General features: G+C 41.2%; 1 protein-coding gene across 3 annotated transcripts in view; it reads right to left on the bottom strand.

Annotated features, from left to right (window-relative positions):
- The window catches only part of LOC108255428 (E3 ubiquitin-protein ligase rnf213-alpha), a 115,705-nt gene that overhangs the window by 19,774 nt on the left and 70,205 nt on the right, over nt 1-25,726 (bottom strand). The window contains exons 31-52 of one of the 3 annotated variants that reach the window (XM_053674364.1): nt 25,584-25,720; nt 25,330-25,428; nt 23,755-23,870; nt 23,156-23,278; nt 23,018-23,031; nt 22,378-22,519; nt 21,996-22,134; nt 21,704-21,886; nt 18,893-19,023; nt 17,576-17,736; nt 16,991-17,176; nt 16,617-16,798; nt 12,903-13,017; nt 12,709-12,806; nt 11,011-11,178; nt 10,736-10,887; nt 10,345-10,432; nt 9,772-9,877; nt 8,456-8,633; nt 7,400-7,596; nt 4,522-4,635; nt 4,144-4,245 (exon numbers count right to left, since the gene is read on the bottom strand). In XM_053674364.1, coding sequence (XP_053530339.1) covers nt 4,144-4,245; nt 4,522-4,635; nt 7,400-7,596; nt 8,456-8,633; nt 9,772-9,877; nt 10,345-10,432; nt 10,736-10,887; nt 11,011-11,178; nt 12,709-12,806; nt 12,903-13,017; nt 16,617-16,798; nt 16,991-17,176; nt 17,576-17,736; nt 18,893-19,023; nt 21,704-21,886; nt 21,996-22,134; nt 22,378-22,519; nt 23,018-23,031; nt 23,156-23,278; nt 23,755-23,870; nt 25,330-25,428; nt 25,584-25,720 — 2,931 coding nt within the window. Of the gene's footprint in view, nt 1-4,143; nt 4,246-4,521; nt 4,636-7,399; nt 7,597-8,455; nt 8,634-9,771; nt 9,878-10,344; nt 10,433-10,735; nt 10,888-11,010; nt 11,179-12,708; nt 12,807-12,902; nt 13,018-16,616; nt 16,799-16,990; nt 17,177-17,575; nt 17,737-18,892; nt 19,024-21,703; nt 21,887-21,995; nt 22,135-22,377; nt 22,520-22,984; nt 23,032-23,155; nt 23,279-23,754; nt 23,871-25,329; nt 25,429-25,583; nt 25,721-25,726 lie in introns of all 3 variants that reach the window. The other 2 variants (XM_053674363.1, XM_017451368.3) reach the window with 2 other exon arrangements.

The raw sequence follows: 25,726 nt of genomic DNA on the forward strand, positions 1-25,726 counted from the left end.
CCATTATTGTTCAGTGTTCTCCTGATGGTGGACTCATGAACATTAACATTAGACCTTTAGATGATTAGAAGTTTCCCTGGTTTCCTTTGTGACTTCATGTACTATTACATGTCTTGCTCTTGGAGTGAACTTTGTTTGTGGACCACTCCTGGGAACTCCTGGGAGGATAATAATGGTCTTGAATTTCCTTCATTTGCACACAGTCTGTCTGACTAAGGATTGGTGGAGTCCAAACTTTTTGGCAGATGTGGACTGGCCATTGAGAAGTTCTTGAATTTTCCAGATGGGCTGTACTTGTAAGGGCCAGACTTTTTCCCTAACCCTGGCATTATATAGCCTATATACAGATGTTCAGTAGGTCATTTAAGGTGTCACCTGATTCTAATTTCCACTTCAAATTAACTGCTAATCCTAGATGTTCACATACTTTTGCCACTCAAAGATTTGTAATACTGGATCACTTTCCTCAATAAATAAATGACCAAGTATAATATGTTTGTCTTATTTGTCGTGTTCTCTTTATCTACTTTTAGGACCTGTGTGAAAATCTGATGATGTTCTAGATCATATTCATGCAGAAATATAAAAAAATCTAAAGGGTTCACACTGAACTTTCAAGCACCACTGTAAAGTAAAATTGTATATCTAAACTAGAGATTCTGAGCATGTTAATAATAAGAGCATGTTAAAAATTACTTAATAATAAATAAAACTTCAGACTTCCACACAATACCATACAATTTCAGTTCATAATCAATGATTTGATATTTGACGATAGTACTGAATCTCCGCCGACGCCGGTCCCAAGCCCGGGTGAAAAAGGAGGAGGGTTGGGCATCAGGCTAGCACCCTGATCCCGTAAAATCTATCTTGCTACGGAAACAACAAGCAAAAACCAGCGGTCTAAACAATACCGGCGCGATGACCCTGTTTCTCCCTTGATGACGGTGCTGGAGCAAAGCCGAAAGGTCGTCCAGCGCCCGATGCAAAATGGGATACTCGACGCCAATACGATCACACGAATTGGAACCTGTAACGTGCGAACGTTGTACCAGTGTGGGAGACTGGAGCAGCTTCTGCACGAATTCGACAATTAGCGGCTTGACATTCTTGGTGTCAGCGAAATGAGGTGGACGGGTAATGGAAAAATGATAAGCGACGGGAAGATCGTCCTGTATTCGGGAGCCAAAGAACATCACGTGCACGGTGTCGGGATGGTCCTGAGCAAAACCGCGGCACAGGCACTCGTTGGATGGAAACCGATCAGTGATCGCATAATTACCGCCCGATTTCAGTCTCGCCATGCTAAAATTACTGTTATTCAAGTCTACGCACCGACAAATGAGGCAGATGATGAAGAGAAGGACGCCTTCTACGACCAGCTGCAAGACACAATCACGGTTATCCCCAACCATGACATAAAGATCCTCCTTGGCGACATGAATGCGCAACTCAGTAGCGACCGGCAGGGCTGGGAAAACGTGATCGGACCTCATGGATCGGCAGCAGTAACGAGCGATAATGGAGAGCGTCTCCTATCCCTATGCAATCTTAACAACCTTTGTATCGGGAATACATATTTCATTCACAAACGGATTCACAAAAAGACGTGGCGGTCACCAGATGGGGCCACTCACAATGAAATCAACTATGTATGTATCCATCGACGGTGGCGCTCGGCTTTACGTGACGTACGGGTTTTTCGCGGCGCCAACGTCGGATCTGATCACCACTTGCTTGTGACTTCAATCCGACTAAAATTGAAAAGAGTGGCCGGACGCAACACCGTTCGGTCATTTGCCTCCGAGAAATTGAAGGACCGCGTGAACGCCGAGCACTTCCACATTGAACTCGCTAATCGATTCCAGATTCTTGACAACTCGGCCAGCATCGAAGAACAATGGGCACAGATCAAGGATGCTGCCATAGAGACGGCAGAGAGAACGATTGGTCGACGGCGTGGAACGCAGCGAGAACGGTGGATTCAGGACCGGACATGGTCGTTGCTCGATGAAAGACGGGTCAAGAAACGTCAGCGCGATCAAGCAAAGACCGAAGAGGAGCGAAATGAAGCATCGCAGGCGTACCGAGAACTCGACCGCAGGGTCAAGAGGAGTTGCCGAGCAGACAAGAAGGACTGGCTGGACCGGAAGGGCACTGAAGCACAACTGGCTGCGGACCAGGGTGACAGCAGGACTCTTTTTCGTGTGGTCAGAGATCTCACTCGGGCCCGAAGCGGTTCCACTGGGCCGATAAGGGATACAACCGGCAGGATGCTAGTTAGCAAAGAAGAGCAGGACGCTAGTTGGGTGGAACATTTCAAAGACACCCTAAACCAGCCGGCTCCCATAGCCATGCACGACTTTACAGTCTTTCCTCCTCCCTGTGAGCTGGAAGTGGACATGAGCGACATCATGGATGCTGAGGTCGCTGCAGCGATTCGTCATCTGAAAAACAACAAAGCACCTGGTCTTGACCAAATCTCGGCAGAAATGCTGAAAGCGGGTGGTGATGAAGTTGTACGGGTGCTCACTACGCTGCTCAATGACTGCTGGCACATGGAACGTGTCCCAAATGACTGGAGACAGGGTGTCATCGTCAAATTACCTAAGAAAGGTAATCTCGCAGACTGTAACAATTGGAGAGGCATCACCCTTCTGTCTGTTCCAGGCAAGGTATTTTGTCTCGTCCTCCTCAAACGGATACTGCGAGCAGTCGATCAGGCTCTACGGGACGAACAGGCCGGGTTTAGAAGCGGTCGGTCGTGCACTGAACAAATCTTTGCTCTTCGAAACATCATTGAACAAAGCTCCGAATATCAGAAACCGCTCTTGGTCAACTTTATAGACTTTAAGAAGGCGTTTGACAGCGTCCACCGGAAATCGCTTTGGAACATCGCACGGCTATATGTCATTCCACAGCGGTTTATCGCCATTTTCCAGAACTTATATCAGGATTCTAGCTGTTGCATCCGGACGGACACAGGTCATACTGCCTTTTTCACCATCGAGACTGGAGTCAGACAGGGCTGCATTCTTTCACCATTCTTTTTTCTCATGATGATGGACTTCGTCATGCGACGAGCACTAACACAGCCAGCGTCTGGAATTCCGTGGACAGGCCAGGGACGCCTGACCGACCTGGAATTCGCCGACGATATTGTGCTATTGGCGCAGAATGGGAAAGTCTTACAGGAGATGACCACTAGCCTGGAGCACGAAGCAGCCAAAGTTGGGTTACGGATCAGCACTGACAAGACCAACGTCATGGCCGTCGGCCGGATGACGCCGGTGCGGATCACGGTGAGCAACCAGCTGATCGAAGAAGTCAAACAGTTCACCTACCTTGGCAGCATTGTGGCTGCGGATGGTGGGACTAACGTGGATGTCAATCGCAGAATCGGCAGAGCATTTGCAGTCTTCCAACAGCTACAACCGATTTGGGCTAGGCGAACTATCCACACCAACAGCAAACTTCGTCTGTTTAATAGCATCATCATCCCAACCGCCATCTATGCATCTGAAACTTGGAAGAGCTCGAGGGCAGTCATCCACAAGCTGAATGTGTTTCAACAACGATGCCTGAGAAGAATACTCGGTGTATCATACCGTGATCGTATTTCAAATGAAGAAATTCTAAGAAGAACAAACTCCCGGTGTCTGACCACCGCCACGCAAAGATCGCGCTGCGCTGTACGCCGCCACGGGGGAAGCGAAGAGTAGGGCGGCCGTGGAATACTTGGCGACGAACATTCATGGAAGATCTACGAGCGCTCGATGTCAAGTGGGAAGATGTGGAAATCGACGCTTCCGACCGAGCCTGCTGGCGAATGCTTGTTGCCCGATGCGCCCCGCTGCGCGGACGGAACTAACTAACTAGTACTGAATCTGCTACAATATGATTCAATTTAGTATCTTCTTACTGATATGTTATTAACCTTGTTCGAAATTCTGGGTAAGCCTAAAGGTAATGCATTATGTTTTATCTAGGCCATCTAACATAAAAAATATGCATGTAACTGCTCACATCTGAATAATTTAATAGCAATATTAACATATGGGTATTACATTTAATATGCCATAATTATGAGTTAATAATCATGCCCCAATGTAGCTAAAATAAAAAATAATGATAAAATCTCACCAGCGAGCCTGCATTGTTGGTTGAGGATGTGTTGTGTGTGGCCTGCCTGACAGCAGATAATGCCATACACACCCGGAAACATGGAATGTTTTCATCAAACTCCTGTGAAATTAAACACATCATTAAGTAAAGTGGCTGGTGTCAGCATTACCCATGGTAGTTCCTGATATTTATTATGGCTCCCTGTTGTCACCCTGGTTTTATATCTATATTTTGAACATTTTTATTAGCACACACACACTAAATGTTTCTGTTTACTCTATAGAGTTATATAACCATCAAATGCTCAATTTTTTCCACACAAACGAGATTAATTACTACTAGTAATTCTGATTAATAATAATAATAATAATAATAATATAAATTTATGTGCAGTACCTGTGCAATCTCATGTGAAGGTTCTTCTAGAGCTTTGAATGAGTCAAGAGTAATCTTCTCATACATTTGCCCATACATCTGGAACTGATCCACTGATTGTGCAGACATGTCCTGCTGAGGTCACAAATTGTGTTAATTTGAGAATACTGCAAGATTTATATAAAAACAAGAATTTAAAAAATTACACAGATCAAGACTATAACACAAAAATGTATGTTGTGTGATGTCAGACCAAAGGTACACGTCCAGAAGAAGAAAAACGCTCCTTGTTCGACTACCGCTGAGGTGCTAAAGGGGCAGTTCCCTTTCAGCACTCCAAGTGGTTTGGACGGCATCAGTGCATGGCTGCGTAGCAGTGGCATAGTATAAAAGGGCCCATCTGGAGGGGTCTCCTCTTAACAAACGGCTAACTCTGTGTTTCTTTTGTGAACCTTTCCAGAAGACTCCACCGATTACGACGACAATGCTCCCTGGATGCCCAACGTCACTGCTCCCCTGCGTATGTGATTTTGCCACTTTGGGAACCCCGCTGCGATGCTGCACAGCTCTCTCCTCATGACCATTCTCAGCTGGGAAGAGGGATCACCAGACCACTGTCCACACACCCTTCACATCCTTCACGCCTCTTCTTCATGCTGCCCATTTATTTTGAGTTTGTAGTTTTTGCAAACAAAACTGTACTAATTCTCCTCAAATCGTCTGTGTCTGTGCTCTGCCTGCCGCTGCTGTGAGTCTCGCTACACTTGTGGAGAATGCAGGCATTAAGCACAGACACTAACCCCACTGGAAACAAGGAGATGGAGCTGAGAACCTAGTGGGAGAGCAAACGGCAAGACACACTTCAGTGCGAAGTGTCGAGGAAGAGTTCAGTGCCAGGGTAGATCTCGCCAGAGCTGCAAATGCTCCCCTCTCTAGCCCCTGCCAAGTTAATCAACACACCCAACCGAGACTCGCCCAGACAGATGCCAGAAAAAGTCTGCTGGAGTTTAATTCATGGATTGGGGCAGTGTTTAAGGCACTGGACTACTGATCAGAAGGTCGGGGGTTCATGCCCCAGCACTGCCAAGCTACCACTGTTGGGCCCTTGAGCAATGCGAAGAAAACAATTCGTATGTGAAGAAAACAATTTTACTGTGCTCTACTGTATATGTGACCAATAAAGACTCATTATCATTATAAAGGAACAACTGAAAAGGAAAAGGTCCCTCCTCGTGCAGGGACTGTACGAAGCCTCAAGTCCTTCACCTCGCAGACATGAACAGCAATTGTCAGGTGAGGGGATGACCAGCCATAGCCGCTCCATGCAGGCCAAGATGCCACAAGGTCCCTTCCCCTGGAACCCCTATCCACTGCTCACACCGGAAAGCTCCTGTGGGCCATCTGGGCCTGCTATGTAGAGAACCCACCCTGTGCACCCACCCTTGCAGAGTCTGAAACGTGGCTGAGGGAACCCCTGGACATCGGGAAGTGCAGTGGCAGAGGCCGTGATTGATTTACTGCCCTTTGTGGCTGAGGAGCAAAGGACCACAAAGACTATAGGCAAATAAGCAAAGGAAGGAGTGTTTTCCAGAGAACTGGAAGACTTGAGTAATAGACCCGGGGATGAACCTCCCGAAACGGGCCTCTGTCAGGATGTCCAATGGAGAAATAGTAGACAGGGGGGCTTAAAGCGGAGCAGGTATCCTCATGAAAGGTAAATGCTACTTGCGTACTAACAGTGTTCTGTTATTGCGCTTGACAGATTCCCAAAGAGTGAAGAGAGATGTTGGAAGTAATTTTTTTTATGTAGATTTTAAAGTTTCATGTTCAGGGATTGTTTAACCCCAGCGTCCTTCTGGGGAATACAGGTCTGGAGCACAGCAAGAAAAAGGGAACATATATAAACAGGTTTGACTAAATGGGAGATGCATGACTCCGACACAGCAGATACGAGAAACAAGGTTTAAGTGCAGAATGCCAATGGCATTGCCAAGCAGCGTGTGGGTGGCAGCGGTCAGGTTGTAGTACAGTACAAACAGGAATCTCCAGCCACGAAGCAGAGGCCAAAGTGAGTACTCCCTTGCCCAGCCGCAACACCTGGCCTCATGATGCTGAAAGCAACACCGGGCCACATCCCCAAAGAGTGGTGGCAGTAGGCTCGGAGCTAAGGAGGGGGGATGTGACATCGGACCAAAGGTACACGGCCAGAAGAAGAAAAATGTTCCTCGTTCGACTTCCGCTGAGGTGCTGAAGGGACCGTTCCCTTTCAGCACCGCTAGTGTTTTGGATGGTATCAGCATGTGGCTGAAAGGCAGGGCAGTCCAAATCACATGCGGCTAGTAATCACTGATTGCAATGACAGCTCTCTACCATCCAGGAGGCAGCGGCATAAAAGGGCCCACTGGGAGTGTCAAGAGGAGCGGTCTCCTCTTAACAAATGAATAATTCTGTGTTTCTTCTGTGAACCTTTCCAGAACACTCGGCTGATAAGGATGAAAATGCACCCTGGCTGCCCAACGTCACTGCTCCCCTGTGGATGTGATTTTCCCACTTTGGGAACCCCACCGCGATGCTACACAGCTCTCTCCTTATGACCATTCTCAGCTGTGAAGAGGGATCACCAGACTACCATTCGCACACCCGTCACATCCTTCACTCCTCTCCTTCATACTGCCCATTTATTTTGAGTTTGTAAATATCGTTAATAAAACTGCACTAGTTCCCCTCAAATCGCCCAAGTGTCTGTGCTCTGCCTGCCGCTTCTGTGAGTCTTGCTACAGTTGTGTATGTGGTTTGTTCATTTATTTGTTCAATCATTATAGAACATCAAATTAATTCATTCGTTCATTCCCAATTTCATGTTTGATGAGATTCCATAGAAGAGTATACATATTTTTACCTGTTCTTTCAACACCTGACTCGGTATAGTCCATTGAAACTTTTCACTCTGTCCGAGCTGATGGACGAGGCTATATCCATGTGTCTCACAGATGTTGCGTAGCAGAAATATCTGTATCCACGAGTTGCCAGTCTTAGACAAAAACTCTTGCAGGTTTCGCAGAAGATGCCTGCACTCTTCAGCCTCTACTGTGACCGCTAAAGTATAAAATATTACACATAATTTATATTAAAACGATTTTACAGGGATTTACCCTTCTCCCTCAAAAAAGTTTTAAATTGAAAGCAAAACATGACTGCACTTCTATGAAGTCCCTGTTAATCCAACTACATTATTGATTTGTTTCATTTGTACTGTAATTATTTTCAGATTAAAAGGTCTTCAGTTGCCCTAAAAAGTGTCCTAAATTTATCCTGGGCTAAAAAAATTGAATGGTTTAGCCTATTAAAATGACCTGTTGCAGGTCTCTAAGTGCTACTTCTGAAATTTGGTGAAATTGGCTAGAAGAACAAAAGGGCTAGAAGGAGCTTGAAATGTGGAGGAGGATGTCACAGTGCCCAATAAATGTTATGTGCTTTGAGCTGAACATAATAGAAGGATTCATAGTTTTAAAAATAAAAGAGTATTAACTAAGTGGCCAACTAAGTGCCTTAGGTTTCATAAAAAACTGTACATGGAAAATACAAGCCATAGTTAATTTTATTAAACTTGGTCAATGCTCTAATATTTGGACCACAGACCTTGTCCATCCAAATTCTTGTAATAATTAATGATATTTCGTAATTTTCTTGTGATTCAGATGAATTGTCTAGAAGGAATTAAAAAAAGAAGGTTACATAAGTGGGCAGGACTAAATCATCCAAACGGAATCTTTGTGTGTCTCACGAAGAATCTGACTGTAAAATGATACTGTAGCTCACATCCTAGCAGGTCAAAAAAATACTGCATCACCATCAGGCCAATGCTAAGCCTTATATACCCAAGTGTTTTAGGACAGTAAAATTCACATGAATAAAAAGACAAATCTACAGAGTGAAAGTAACAATCCTGATGGACCTTCAGACAGTACAATCCTGATGGCATCAGAGGCAACCGTGATGGCAAACCGCAGTTTTGCGATTTTGTGTAGATCCTCAGAAATCATGTTCTGGTCAGACTCGTTGAACTCACAGGTATCAAAACATTTGATGGCCTTGTTGATGAGATGGCCTTGATTGGAGAAGTGGATGTGATCCTGCAGGACATTTTATTAAAAATAACAGATCTTTAAGCTTTCTCACTTAGTGCCATATTCAGAGTTGAGTTATGCACACATAAATAAAATGTAAAATAACAGGATGTACTGGATCAAGTGCTGTTCTATGGCCTGCATCAGTGGGGTGATCCGTGGAATACATAAACCCTGTTAAGTGAGATGGCTATGAAGACCGCATTGTATTTTAGATAGGGCTGAGATGTTTGCTGGTGTCAGGTTACTTCAGGTTATTGTGTTTACAATTTCTAATTTATCTTATCTTTATCCCCTTTTGCCGGTAGCCAAAAAATGGCATTTTTGTCTGTTTTGGGGGTACCTGTGTTCAGCACTGATTTGTTTTGTGATATCACATACCACAGTAGTGGTTATTGGCTCATATGAAAGTAGACACTTAAGACTTTAAGAATTAGCAGTTATTTCAAGTATTTCTTCTTTTACCTAGCCTACCTGGGGCAATATATTGAATTTTTTTTTTAAACTATAAAAAAAATTGTTTACTTTTAACTCAAATGTTATATCTTCACAGCAAATGTTGATATCAACCCCATTCCTGGTCTTAAAGATGCCCCAAGTACTTGTCCATGAACACCCAAAATATGAGGAAGTTATCTCTAACCACAAAAATTGTGTGGAAGGTTATCCAAACACAGGTAAAAACCTCTCCAAAATGGCACAAAACCTCTCCAAATGGCACCAAACCTCTCCAAATGTCATAAAATGTCTCTAAATGACATAAAACCTCTCTAAATGGCACAAAGCCTTTAAAATTTGCAGACTTCTAGAAATAGAAAACTTTTTTCTTTTAAAAAAGGTAAAAATAGCCTCTCCAAATGGCACCAAACGTCTCCCTTTGATTGTCTCAGCCTCTGAGTGGTCAATCATGTCGAGTTTGGGCTTGTTTGAAAGCTAGAAGTGTCTAGGATTGGTCTTACTTCCATGTACATTGCTGTTTGTGTATTTATTGTGTTGGTGTCTAAAAAGCCTTTTAAGCCTTTTTGTTCTGGACCTTTCCACACACTCTTTATACACAACCGAATGTATGAAAGCTGCTAGATGAATAAAGTTTATTATTAAAACGATTGGGAGTTATATGAGTAATACAGCTCTGACAACAGACCTCGATGCTGCGCACCACCATGAAGTAGATTTCATCAGCATTCCTCTCGTTTGATTTCACAGCCTCTTCAATGAACCTCTGAAGCTGAGGAGCTGTTTCCTCCATTCTGCCCAGAAAACAAACACCAGTTCTTAATCTGAGAAGCTGTTTCAACTAAATAATATAGTATATAAAATACATATCCCTGCACTACTGCATTCTGGATTCTGATTGGTCAGAAGTGAGAACAGGAACTTGCTTTATTGACATTAGACAACATTTAATGTAACTATAAAATGAAGAAAAAGAGTCCTTTTTTAAATAAATAAAAATGGTAACTTTTGTCAAAGTACTCCACTTCTCCACCCTGTCACTCAGTATTTTTCTATAACAGCAATACACAGTGTTTATTAATTATATAGTGTCAATGCCAACATTACGCTGTACCAATAAAGATAAATACTGCAAGAAAACCATTGGTATAGTCCCAATTCATTAGAAATAAGTACTCACAATTATTAGATCCAGTGTGTCACTTTTTAATGTGCTAGACGCAAACTATTCAAAGATCAAAGATACAAACGAACACAATACCCGCATCTGAGTAGGATCTTGAGTATGAGAGACTGGACAGCCGGGTCTGGGTTCATGTACTGCAGTAATGTGGACCTCTCACTTGTAGCTGTGAAAAAACGTTGTAAGATATTTATATCCCTGAAGATGAAACAATTGTATACACTAAAGATGCTCATTCTTATTTACATTTTAATATACTTTACTCGGACATGCAATATCAAACATCATATATTTTCTTTTTGTAGCATAATTCCCTAGACCAATTTCACTACTACAACTTTATGAAAAGGTTTTATTAATTCAATCATTTTTTTCTGCATTTATTATCAATCTGTATTTAATGTAAAATACTGATTAATTCACCCAGTGTATACAAACTACATGTCACATAAAGTTCTTAAATGATTACCTTCTGGAGATGGGCTACATCTTACATAGTCCATGAGTTTGTTCAGTACGCTGTCAGTCAGTTCCTCTTTGCTTTTGACAAAATTCCACATGAACTCCACAAAGAACGAATTGCACTTTCTTCTGAATCTGTTCACTTTGAGAAAGGTTTCTCTGGGAACAGGGGGAAAGAAAGACAAATGAACTCATGCACACTTATACGTTTCTAAAAGTTTTAATTTCTGAATTTCTGGCCACCAAAATAAAATGACAAACAATAAATCGGGATGTTCCTACTTGGCCACAACTCCACAAGGCTTGTAATTTTGTTTGATCTGTTTTTTGCATGTCCTACACTGCGTGTCATTGTGCGCCTTTAAACAAGATATGTGAAACATGTGTCCACATTCAACCTCAGCTGTGTCGTCCTCTGTGAAGTCCTTATCACAGTAGCCACACATGACTCTGATGACACAAAGAACAAAAAATTTACTGTAACTGCTTAACTTTTAATTATTATATTGGTAGTAAAGTAACATTCAATAGTAAATATGATAAAACATACAACAATTATTGGCACCCCTATGAATTCATATGAGAACAATATATTTGAAGTATATTCCCATTGATATTTAAATTTCTTTTAGTACACCTGGGTGACTAGGAACAGGAAATTGTTCAACCATGACTTCCTGTTTCACAGGGGTATAAATATGAGGTAACAAAGAGGCCAAATTCCCTTAGTCATTCGACCAAGGAATATATCTGTGATGTTCGGAAAAAGGTTGTTGAGCTTCACACAATGGGGCGTGTCTATAAGAAAATAGCACAAGCATTGAAAATGCCCATTTCCACTATCAGGGCAATAATTAAGAAGTTCCAGTCTACTGGAGATGTTATGAATCGACCTGGAATTGGACGTGTGTCTATATCGTCTCAACGCACTGTGAAGAGGACGGTTCGAGTGGATAAAACATCTCCAAGGATCACAGCTGGAGAACTGCAGAAGTTAGTGGTGTCTTGGGGTCAGAAAGTCTTCAAAACTACAATCTGAAGTCACCTACATCACCACAAGCTGTTTGGAAGGGTTTCAAGAAAAAAGCCTCTACTCTCATCCAAAAACAAACTCGAGCGTCTTCAGTGTGCCGACACTACTGGAACTTCAAATGGGATCGGGTTCTATGGTCAGATGAAACCAGAATAGAGCTTTTTGGTAATAAACACAGAGGTGGTTTTGGAGCACACAGAGAGGTAGCCATATGGAAAAGCACCTCATGTCCACGGTTAAATATGGAGGTGGATCTTTAATGTTTTGGGGCTGTTTTTCCGCCAGAGGATCTGGACATTTTGTTAGGATACATGTCATCATGGACTCCATCAAATATCAACAGATTTTAAATGAAAACCTGACTGCCTCTGCCAGAAAGCTTCAAATGGGCCGTGGTTGGATCTTCCAGCAGGACAATGATCCAAAACATCATCAAAATCAACACAAAAATGGTTTACTGACCACAAAATCAAGCTCCTGCCATGACCATCCCAGTCCCCTGACCTGAACCCCATAGAAAACCTGTGTGGTGAACTGAAGAGGAAAGTCCACCAGCGTGGACCTCGAAATGTAAAGGATCTGGAGAGGTTCTGTATGGAGGAACGGTCTCAGATCCCTCGCCATGTATTCGCCAACCTCATCAGTATTGACTAAAAGGATGCCAATAATTGTTGCACACCTATATTTAACAAAGATTTTATTTTGATAAACCTGCATTGTGGTTGCAATTGTTTGATATCTATGAGAGCAGAGCATCTTTGTGAATTTTTCTGAACAAAAGATCAAAAGGTTAAACAATAAAGACAATTTTTCACAGCCTTCTTTGCTCATATTTACCAAGGGTGCCAATATTATTGTGTGTGTGTGTGTGTGTGTGTGTGTGTATATATATATATATATATATATATATATATATATAAGTTGTTGCTTTCATTTGACAGACTCACTTGAACACATTACAAGCATTCTTGCTACATTTAGTCAGAGTCCCTGTGACATTATCGATCACAAACTCCATCTGCTTCCCTTCTTCTGAGTTTAGTTTCTGTACAGATAAAATATCAAGCATTATTTACAGAAAGATAATTAATAATAAATAACAATTTATTCAACTGAAAAGGGATGAAAAAATATGCCATACCTTCCATGTAAACAATAGATTTCTCACGAGAAAGGTCAGCAGTTTTTTTTCCATTTCGTTTTCTAGGAGGTGATCCATCAGTAGATAGATTATCCAGGTACTTTTCCAGAGTAGTCTAGAAGAGAAGAAATATGATACAGGTTTCGATGAACTTGGTTTTTGTTGCATAAATGTCTGTAACTGAAATATTATGCAACTTGCTATTTCCAGGTGTTGATCGAGTTGTTACTTTTCAGAGATAATTTTTTCTTTTTGGCAAAAATACTTGAGCGTGTTGTTGCCTCTTAATTGTGTAATCATCTTACAATTAATAACCTATTTGAACCCCTTCAGTCAGGTTTTCATAAATTTCACAGCACTGAAACGGCATTGGTCAAAGTTACCAATGACTTGTTGATAGCCTCTGATTCTGGAGCTACCTCACTTCTTATTCTTCTTGTCCTTAGAGCTGCTTTCGATACTGTGGATCATGGTCTTTTACTTACCCGCCTGGAAAGTGTTTTTGGTGTGTCTGGGACAGTTTTAAACTGGATTAAATCCTATTTTACTGACCGTTCCCAGTTTATTTCTATGGGTGGTTACAGGTCTGACACTAGCTCTGTGCTTACTGGTGTTCCTCAGGGTTAAGTTTTAGGCCCTCTACTCTTCAATATTTATCTATCTCCACTTGGGCAGCTGCTGTGATCGCTTGGCCTCCATTATCACTTTTATGCTGATAATACCCAAATCTATATTCACTCTAAATCTGTTGAAAACATTGATGTTTTTCTTTCTGACTGTATTTCTGAGATAAAAACATGGATGAATAATAACTTTCTGTGCCTGAACAGCGGGAAACCTGAGGTTATGCTTATAGGTTCCCGTCATCAAATTCGCAAAGTTCCCTAACCCTAACCCACTGTCTCTGTTTGTTGATGGCTCTGTTCTAGAGACCCAAAGTAAAATGAGGGACCTTGGAGTAATTTTTGATACCAGTCTTACATTAGATTTTTTTGTTCAGAGCACTGTTAAAGCATCCTTTTTTCACCTCAGAAATATAGCAAGACTGCACCCAATGCTAAACTTCTCTGTGTCTGAAAAGCTGATGAACTCATTTGTTGTCACTCAGTTGGATTACTGTAATGCCATTTTAGCCAGAGTTTCTAAATGCACAATCAATAAACTGCAATATGTTCAAAACTCTGCTGCAGGATCCCTACTGGAACCAGGAAATAAAATCATATTACTCCTGCACTAGAGTCCTTACACTGGCTCCCGGGCAGGTTCCGTGTCAATTTTAAGATTTTCATGTTGACATACAAGGCATTACATGGATTGGCTCCGCATTATTTATCTGCTTTATTAATCCGTTTATTAATCTAAATGGGTAGTGGGAGGAGAGCACTTGGCTTCAGGAATACAATTACCACCAATTCGAGCATACATGGACAATATGACAATCATGACTACAACAGTAGCCTGCACTAATCAATTATTGGGCAAGTTAACCGATAACATTGAATGCAATTCAAGCCCACTAAATCAAGGGGCATCTCTATAGTTAAAGGTAAAGTGGTAGATAAAATGTTCTTCATTAATGGTGAGGCAATACCAACAGTGTCTGAGAAGCCAGTGAAAAGCCTTGGGAGATGGTACGACTGGGATCTAAATGACACAGTTCATGTGGGAGAAGTTAGACAACAAGTGGTGGAAGGGTTGAAGAGCATAGACAGCAGCGCTTTACCAGGTAAATTAAAACTCTGGTGCTTTCAGTTAGGCCTACTACCAAGGTTGCTCTGGCCACTGACCATGTACGAGGTTTCTTTGACAGCAGTAGAGAAGCTGGAAACTTTAATCAGTTCATACAACAGGAAATGGTTGGGAGTTCCACGCTGCCTCAGCAGAGTGGGGCTTTATGGTAAAGGAATACTGTAGTTACCTGTCTCTGCTTTAACCAAGGAGTTTAAGTGCACCAAGGTCCAACTGGAAATGACATTAGTAGAGTCACGTGATAAATGCGTAAGGGAGGCAGCACCTGTGTTGAAAACTGGAAGAAAGTGGGTGGCAAATAAAGCTGTGGAGGATGCAAAGGCTTCCCTTCAAATTGGTGATATTATGGGGCAAGTTCAGCATGGAAGAGGGGGTCTTGGTTTAAGATCAGCTCCGCCTACATGGCACAAGGCAGCCCCAGCACAACGGAGGAAGCTTGTAGTTAACAAGGTGCAAAGGCAGGAGGAGAAGATGAGGTGTATAAAGGCCATTTCTCAGGGCAAGCAGGGAGAATGGATGAGATGGGAGAGTGTGGAACAATGCAAGATTGACTGGCAAGACCTATGGGCAATGGAACAGAGCAGGATCCTTATGATGATGTTCTTGTTGACGTATGATGTTCTTCCATCACCGCAGAACTTAAACCTTTGGGTAGGAGAGGATCCCTCATGTCCTTTGTGTTCATCATCTGCAACATTAAGGCACATCTTGACAGGATGCAAGGTGGTTCTTAGCTAAGGATGGTTTACTTGGCACCATGACCAGGTGCTGCGATGTTTGTCATTAGCATTGGAAGACAGGTGTAACACGACCCATAAGTTGCCACCTGTTCCATCAAAACAGTACATACAAAATACAATATTCCTCCATCCAGAAGAGAAACCACCAAAAGGTGTTAAAACCAATCCTAGCCCAGGACAACTGGAAGCTGCCAGAGATTGGAAAATGCTGGTAGATGTCGATCAACGGCTTATTTTTCCACCTGAGATTGCCACCACAAACCTTCAACCAGATATAGTCTTGTGGTCTGGGTCAACACGCCTTGTTCACCTGGTAGAGTTAACAGTGCCATGGGAAGATGCTGTAGATGAGGCGTATGAGAGGAAATTGCGGTATGCTCAACTAGCCACTGAAGCAGAACAGCGAGGATGGAGAATTTGGGTTTACCCAGTGGAAGTAGGATGTCGAGGATTTGTGGCACACTCTACAACCCAGTTTCTTTTGATGTAAGATTTAATGGCCAAGAGTTGCGTTGCACAGAGAAGAATTTATCTGAAGCAGCAGAGAGGAGCAGCAGTTGGCTGTGGTTGAGACGGAAAGATTCTGGTTGGGGAGTTCAAACACAATAGCAAGAAAGAAAGGTACAGGTAAATTAGCTGGGCTGAGTTGAGTGGGGAATGGAGGGGGGTGATTCTGGGATGCCAGATTCACTGTCGAGCCCTCTTGAGGTGTCGTGGGCTAGTCGACGAAACACAGAGGATGGATGGTGCCCACTTGAAGACCCCAGGGATGTACCCTAGTTAGCTCAACCAAAATAAGCAGATCCCTGGAGTCAGCTATCAACACCAAACTGAAGGACATTACATGGAAGGAAGCGTAAATGGATGGAAACACATAGGGACACTAGTTTACTGTGAAGTGATATCTGGAGTTGGTGCTTATCTTGGCGAGAGCCAAGTTCGCTGGCAAAATGAGCATGAAGTTTAACATCTATTCTCATGTAATGGAAATCATTATTATTATAATTAACTTTTATGTATTTTTTTTTTTCTGTGTACTGATTATTTTGTGTACAGTGCTTTGAGAAGCTGCTTTTAAAGGTGCTTTATAATGTAACATTTATTATTATTATTATTATTATTATTATTATTAATAAAAATAATATTTTTTAAATTAATTATTATTAATAAGAATGACACCTTAAATGTCTTTTTTTCTTCTATTGACTGATTTAGCATAACATACCTGATTTTTGTGATTAGCATTTCTGCATTTTCAGCATAAAGAGTCACCAGAGAGTCCTCTGAAAGGATCAAGTCAACAGTCTCAGACAGGGACTTCACTTTCTTTAGCCACTCCTGGCAGCTGGGTAAGTCTTTCAGCTCACTTTCTTTCGGGTGAAGGCCATGAAGTACCTGGCTGAGGGCCTTAAGAAAAAAAAAAAAAAAAATATATATATATATATATATATATATATATATATATATATATATATATATATATATATATATATAATGTCTACATTACTTATGTCAAATATATTGTCTCTGACCGTGCTCTTTTGATGATGAATAAGTCTTGAATGGCAAAAATAAAAATCAAATAAAAATAAATCTTACCTCAGTTGCTTCCCCTGCAGTGACCACATCTTTGTTTTGGAAAACCAAACTGTAGAAAAGTTGATGGTTGTCGTGCATGTATTTATTAACTACATACAGCCAGGGCAGAGGGACACAGTCAGGATCATTTCCCGTTAAATTATGATAAAGACGTGGTGTGAGTCTAGTAAGTGTTTCTGAAAAAGACTGGGACAGAACAAGCACACATTTGTTCAAAGGTTTATTAAATATTTTGAAAAGGAGGATAAAAGAATCTGGTCCATTCTGTCCTGACTGCTATGCCTGAAGCCGGCTGATGATTTTGGGAATTGGAGGAAACCACGGAACCCAATTGAAACCTACAGACACTGGGAAAACGTGATACTCGACGCAGACAGTAAGCTGAACTCAGAATCAAACCACAGTATTAACTTTGGTCTAAACATACAACTGGGCAGGTGGACATCTAAACATCAACTAATTATGCAACATTAAGCCAATGACTCAACAATAGACTTTACTGTAATTCTCCAGACTTTTTTTGACCACAGGAGCAAATCAACTAACTATTTATCAAGAAATATAGCAGGTTTAATTTTGACCCACCTTATTTAGGTCATGTGGATACGATGGCATTGAGATGTTTACAAGATCTTCAGAAAACACGGCAAACAGTTCATGGCCTTTTGTGATGCTTTTAATCCAGGGAAGTGGTATCAGTTCTTCAAACATCTCCAAGTACTCCTTAGTAGGCTTAACAGATGGTCCTTGAAGTATATACAATTGAGTAAATATCATACATACATACAGTCTCCTCTGAAAGTTTTGGAATAGCAAGGTCAATTCTTTTTTATTTCTGCTAGGGTTGTTCCCAACATGAAGCCCAATCTGGATACCCCAGTAATAAACAGATACGACAGTATCACTTCCTTCCTTTATTGAATTAGCCTTAAGTTCTTGAAGGTATTTTGATACATTTAGTCATATCTCTCTATGTTAGCAAGAACAATAGACCCCCAACATCCTAACCACTCTTACTTCAAAGTGTCCCATTTCACAGAAACTACGCTTGTGCCTGTTATTGAGAAGCTTGTTGCCGCTAGACCAGCCAAACTGTCATCAGCCCTCATTCTTCAAGACCTTTCAGCTTGGTTACCACCCTCATATTTCTGCTTGGATCTCAGCATATTTGGCAGACATCTCATCCTGGACCCTGATCAGCTGAAACTAAACCTAGCAAGACTGAGCTGCTGTATTATTGTATTATTCTAATATTTTGAGATACTGAATTTTTGGAGCTGTAACCCATAATCATGAAGATTAAAACAAAAAAGATTTAATATTTCACTTTATGTCTAATGAATCTAGAATATATGAAAGTTACACTTTTTGACTTAAATTACGGGAAAAAAATGAAGTTTTCCACGATATTTTAATTTTCTGAGATCCACCTGAATACCTCAGCTATGTACTCTCACTGTGAAGCCTTCCCACAGACTTGCAGTTAAACCACTTCACATGTTCTTGCCATTTATATTTATCTTCAGTTTTGCAATGGTTTCTAGTAATTTTGGTATTAGTTATTCTAATCTTCTCTCTCATTAGCATCCAAACAGTCCTTGGTCTATCTTGTCAATTTCAGCACAAGTAGTTCAATTCAATTCAATTCAATTTTATTTGTATAGCGCTTTTTACAATAGACATTGTCTCAAAGCAGCTTTACAGAAATATCAACACGGTATACAGATATTAAAGGTGCAAATTTATCCCAACTGAGCAAGCCACTGAGTGTCGACGGTGGCAAGGAAAAACTCCCTAGTAGTGTAATGTAAAGTAATGTCAATTTAAAACAAAGTATGTACAGATGAAGCATCAGTGTTCATCTTTCAAGCAGCTCAAACATCTTGCATGTGCATGCATTACCTTTCAGATTGATGACACATGACCAGATCTGCTCAAATTTCTCTTGTAAAGCCCAGATAAATGGGAAATGACATGTCCATGACTTAGTCTGGTCTCCACTCGTTGACAAGACAGATACCTGGCCTTGATTGCTGTAAAATCGAGCAGAATGAAAATATTCAAATACTCAAAATTATAAACTAATCTAAATTATGGTATGGTAAGTCCCAAGATTTAATACATACAAAAACATATATAATGCATTCATAAATATATACGTATTTATAACAGCATTGATCATGGGACTAGTTAGACATTAGAGTTCTGCAAGATGCTTAAATAAATTTGAATTCATTTAATATATATATATATATATATATATATATATATATATATATATATATATACACACACACACACACACACACACACACACACACACACACACACACACACAGTCCCCTCTTTGGATTTGATATCAAAGATGATTATTGTAAGGTCAACTCAGTTGATGAACTCCATTTCCTATACCAATTTCTGATCATACAAACCTGTTCCCAATCATTCCCACAATCCTTATAAACAGACTTTCACCACAGACTCTTTGCGAAGTATATAAAAAGTTTGTTAGTTCACCTGATGTCACGAAGCCAGTTTTAGCCAGTTTTTGATATCACTACTCTGGTATGACTTCAACTGTGTTTCCTGGTCTACGTTCTCTGCATTGCCGAGTATATACAGTTTGTTGACTGACTGAGCTAAACCTGTTTTTGACCCTGATCTTGTTTCAGTGTTTTGGATTTATCAGCCTATGTCTCATTAAAAGACGCTATAATATAGTATTCAAAATAGCAGAATACTTTGCTGACAACATGGATGCAGAAGGAGAGCCGGATCAGCAGCATGCCCTCATGGCTCATGGACAGTTGATGGGAGAGCAGCAGCAGCGTTTGGCCAACCTCAACGCAAAAGTTAACCTCCTTTCCCAAGCTCTCACCTCCACTGAATCCCTCTGCAGGCCAGCTCCAGCAACCAGCCCGTTGATGTAGACGATGGACAAGCTCCTAGGTGACGCATCTCAGGGAAATGGTTTCTTACTGCAATGTTCTGTGTACTTGGCTAACCCGAATGGATGTCAGAGTACCAGAAGATTGCATGCTTCCTGAATCTACTCACTGGCAAAGTGCTGAAACAGGCCTGTTTCGGCACATGCTCGATCACTCACCTGAGGGAAAGGAGACTGGGGAGCTACTCCTGACCTTAGCCCAGGGTTCCCACTGGGTAGCGGAGCAGAAGATGGAATGAAATGGCCCTGAAAGCCATGTTTTGCTGGGGTCTCAACCCAGAGATGTTGACAGAGATGGCCTGCTGCGCTGACCAACTCTCGCTCGACTCCCTCATCAACCTTGCCGTCCGCCTCGATCACCTGCTCCACAGTCCTACTGCAGTAGGCCTGACCACTTTATTGGGCAATATCCCCTCCACACCAAGTCCCATCCAGTCTTGAGTGGGATCTCACTTGTGGTCATTGTCAGGTCTAAGCAACCAATCATCATGGGCTGGTCCGACAAGCAAATCACACTCTGGTCTTCTACTGCCACCACCACTGTCTCCAGGCACCTCAGCTTACCATTGCATCTACGTTGGTGGAAGCCCCAAGCAACACACGCCTTTCATGATCCCCTCCGATTACCTCAACATGAATGAGGTCTTTAGTAAGGCTAAGGCCAGCAGGCTACCTCCACATCGTTCCTATGATTGTGCTATTGGGCTGCTAACCAGGACCACTCCCCCTCACAATCAGATTTACCTCCGGTCTGTAGCAGAACAGCAAATGATTGGCAAGCGAAGTGCTTCCACAAGGGTACATCCGCCAGTCCACTTATCCCACTTCAGCTGGGTTCTTCTTCGTGGAGAAGAAAGGGGGCAGCCTCAGACCCTGCACTGACCCTCAGGGATTAAACCAGATCACTTTCAAGTACCAGTACACTCTGCCACTGTTCCTTGCAACCCTCAAGCAGCTCTGCTCCCGCTCCACCGACATTTTCACTAAACTGGACCGCTGCAGTGCATAAAATCTAGTGTGGATCCAGGAGGGGGGCAAGTGGAAGAAGGTATTTCTTACACCTTTCTTAGTATTCTTTCTTGGTATTTCTTAGGTATAGCACAACCAGCTATATGTGAAGGGGGAGAAGTGCAAGGTCCATCAACACACCGTCACATTCCTGGGCTACATCATCAGCCCAGACGGCATATCCATGGACCAGACCAAGGTGGCTCCTGTCACCTGCAACGATTCCTTGGCTTCGTCAACTTTTACAGATGCTTCATAAGGGGCTTCAGTTCCATAATGCACCTCCTGACATCGCTTCTCAGGAAGGGACCTAAGCACCTGGTCTGGAACCCCACAGCCATGGAGGCTCTTAACCGGCTCAAGACCACTTACACCACAGCTCCCATCCTCAAACACCCTGACCCTCAAAGCCCTTCATTGTCAAGGGACATGTGACTGAGATGAGGGTGGGAGCCATCCTGTCCCAGCAGTTCAGAGAGAAGCCAAAGTTACATCCTGAGGCATTCTTTTCTAAAAAGTTTTCCCCAGCCGGGCAAAACTATGACATTGGAAATCGTGAGTTTTTGACCCAAATCTTGTCTCTCATTTTGGGTTTGATTGCCTATCTCTCATTAAAAGCCACTTTACTGCAACTGCATCCATCTCAGCCTCCTCTTACATGATAAACAGCTTAAATTTCCTGATCATTTCAAATTTAAAGTTAAAGACTGTAAAAGAAGCACATTCCGCCTCGATTAAGAATAACATATAATACTGACGTAGTGACTGGAATGTGCAACAGATCCCATTGATCCTCTTGAAATACATTCAACCAGAAGTCAGCCTTTTCAGATGGTTGATCACTGATCAGATTATCCAGGTTATTGTCTCCATCAATGACTGCCAGAATGTGGGCTAGGGCTGAGGCTATCCTGTCCTCCAGATGAATCCACAGCACATGCCTGAAAAGCAAATCTTATTATTTTTATACAAGTATTTAATATTTCTTATTATTATTATTGTTTTGATCATAAGTCTAAATAAAATAAGTTATATACAATATTTATTTACCTAAATGAGCTGCCTTCAGCAACAAAGCGATCAGAAAGCGCCTGAGCAACAACCCAGTTCTCTTTTCCCCTCAATTTCTCCTGCTCTGAAAGAAAGCTGACTATTCTCCTTTCCAGTGATTTAATGAAAGCATCAGACACTGTTAAAAACAAATTCATTAATGTGCACCTTTAGTCATCATACTGCATGAAATAACAAAATATCATATACACTGCAGTAAACCAGGGTCAAGCACATAAAAAAATGATGAAGCAAAACATCATGGCAGCTGCTTACAACTTCCTGTTTATAAAGGGGTACCATTAAATGCAACAAAGCACTGCATTACCAAAGCAAAATTAATTACTCAGTAAAGGAATATTGTTTACAGTGAACTTCTCACCAGTGTATTTGTTTTGCAGCAGCCCATGGAGAATTTCTACACGTTTTGTTGCTCTCTGAGTGTTATCCACTTTGTCACGCATCTGCAAAATACCCTTCTGTAAAGACTTCTTCATTAACAAGTGCGTGTCAACCAAGACATCCTGCAATGGAAATTTAGGATTAAACATATAATGAAATTTTAAAAAAACATTTTTTTTCAAGTATACCACTGAACACTAAAAAGACTACAAATCTTAACATAACCACGAAGAGCAAATTTATGAACAAAGAAGGATTGATCCTGAGAACATAAACATAACACAATGTACAAATGGCACCATGCACCCCTACACCACAGACAGATCCAATAGCACTGAACAGTGGACTCTAGAGCAAAATGGTGGTTAAAGGGATGCACAGTGAGCATTCCTCTACATATTAAAATAAAAAGAGCACTTTTTTTCCTCACTCCTGCCTCCTGAGCATCTGTGTTCCCCCGCCATGGCCTACAGTTGCCACACCACATGGTACCAAAGCGTGACAGGTCTGTCTGCATGAGGAGTGCAGTGTAGGAGCTTGTATATCCATTCTATGAGCACACACACACACACACACACAGAGCTTACCTGTTTTTCAGAAAATGGGGGTTTAGGGCTTACCGTGTCAGGATCCTCTGTAAATTTGCAAAAGAATTAGTTTAACATTATATACCAAAATATAAACATTATATGATTACTGATGTGAGGACAAAAGGAATTAAAATCAGAATACAGGTTGCAAAATTATATCAACATTACCTGTAGCAGAGTAGGAACGTTTTGCGAGACATTCTGAGACAGTCACGCGCTGTAGCTCATAAATGTCGCCGGGAAATCCCGGAGTTGCAACTAGTTCATCCATGTGTAGTGAAACCCAGCCATCTAAAAAGACACATTTAGAGCCACATTTATGGCATTTAACAGATGCCCTTATCCAGAGCAACTTACAGAAATGCTTTGGAGTCTCTTTCAGTAAATCCTCATGCTGGTTCACCAGGTCAGGGACTAATAGTACACACATCACTGTACAGGTATGTGTACATTAGTTATAAAAGCTAAAGTGTCATGAAAAATGGCCACATATCGTATACAGACAACTCTCTACAAAAATACAACGTGATGCGTTCTTATAGTAGCAAGATTCTTACTGGAATCAAAATGCATTTTATTAAAAAAAACTTCAGTCATAGCAAAGGAAATCATTAGAAAATATTAAGTGTAATACATATAATACAAAAGTTTTTCATTCTCAACCACATTCAAGCTAAACTCAGCCTTCATATGTCATATGTTCTTTCTATTTTCTGTATTTAATTACTCTGTAAACTGTGCAAATTAATACATTAAGCAGGAATAACCTCCAAATGTGGCAATAAATCCACAGCCTCCTGAAATCCGGGGCAGCCTTGTAAGAAGCACAACGTCAAAGGCAGCTCCACCTGAGACTGAACTTTTGATCCGTGCAATGCTGTGTCTGAAAGTCACACACATTTAAAAAAAACAAAGCTTTTAGTTGAATTATTTAATAGACATTATGAGATTTCTGAGGTGCATTTCCAGTCGGAGATTCTGGGTTTTAAAATAGCATCTAGACCACCACCTTTAAACACCAGCACTTCAATAAAAGTCTAGCAGATTGCCATCATATTACTGCATGAATATTCAGCAGCACATAAAATAGCACTTGATCCAGCACATTCTATTATTTTGCATATAATTTTTATATCAGGAGCTAACAGTTAATTAAGCACACAAAACTTTTTGTGTGATGTAGTTGATCTGACCATAAATTTAATTAGCTATTTTATATTGATTTGTTAAATTAAGAAAAAAATAATGGAATATTTTAATAAGCAATGTCTTCGTGTCTTTTGTGGGGGGAAAAAAATTGTGCACTTTAAAGGGATGGTGATATTTCAATTTCAATTTCAATTTCAATTTTATTTGTATAGCGCTTTTTACAATAGACATTGTCTCAAAGCAGCTTTACAGAAATATCAACACGGTATACAGATATTAAAGGTGTGAATTTATCCCAACTGAGCAAGCCACTGAGTGGCGACGGTGGCAAGGAAAAACTCCCTAAGATGTTTTAAGAGGAAGAAACCTTGAGAGGAACCCGACTCAGAAGGGAACCCATCCTCATCTGGGTAACAACAGATATTGTGAAAAAGTTCATTATGGATTTATATGAAGTCTGTATGGCGTTAAGAGCAGCCGTAGTCCCAGCAGTCTGGAATTAAAGAAGATTTGAGCTCCATCCAGAGGCAGAATATTAATTGTTGTTGTTGTCCTTTGGCTGCACCCATTAGGGGTTGCCCAGCAGATCATTCGTATGATCCGCATATTTGATTTGCCACAGGTTTTACACCGGAAGACCTTCCTGATGCAACCTGATGCAAGGTTGGTTCCCTGCCTGTGAATCGAACCTAGTCCGTGGCAGTGAGAATGCAGGATCCTCATTGCTGGACCACCAGGGGACGGACGATGATGTAAAATAATTAATTAAATATAAATTCAATTAATTATTTACCAGTGTTTATGTATTTAATATTGTCCTCAGATGACATTCCACAGTGTTTTTCAGTCTATTTACAGCCAAAACATAACTTTCAGCAAGACATATCATGGTTACATCAAACTATTAAACAGTGGCACTAGAATACATGCATCTTACTGCAATTAATAATTAAAGTGAAGACCTCCATTTGTAATTAGAGGATACTGAGATCCAAATTGGGTGAACAGTCACTTTTCTTTATTCTTAATTGCCAATTTTAAGATGTTTCCAACTCTGTTTATAAATACGTTAAATACATGTTCTTCATATCTCAGCAGAATGACATATTGTCAAAAACCCCATTCAACGGCTTTGCAGTTTCAGTCTAAACTCCACATATAGCTAAACATTAATAATGGGTTTCTCTTTTTACCTCACACAGAAGAGAAGTCTCCGACTTTGTTTTGGATCATCAAAGTAAGACTGCAGTAGCAGGAGTTTGCGTGCTCCTGTGTCAATGCCAAGAAATTCACTAGAAGAAACAATACCTCATCACTTTTGTCACAACCTTGGCAAGCACCAGTAAGTCAAGCATTAATCTTTTATAATAGTACAGATGAATTTGTTTATCAAAAATAATTAGAAACTGATTATAAACCATCTTTTATAAGGCAGTAAAATCGTTACCTCACTGTTTGAGAGAATGACTGCTCTGTGTAAAACTCGTTCAGTAATAAGAGACAGGAATCGCTCTCTGTAATGTCAAGCTCCTTAGTGATTTTTTCCACATCTCTTTTATTGAGCAGTCGAGAATATGTTGATACCTGTTT

This window comes from Ictalurus punctatus, chromosome 22, assembly GCF_001660625.3.
Source record: "Ictalurus punctatus breed USDA103 chromosome 22, Coco_2.0, whole genome shotgun sequence".
Classification (NCBI taxonomy): domain Eukaryota; kingdom Metazoa; phylum Chordata; class Actinopteri; order Siluriformes; family Ictaluridae; genus Ictalurus; species Ictalurus punctatus.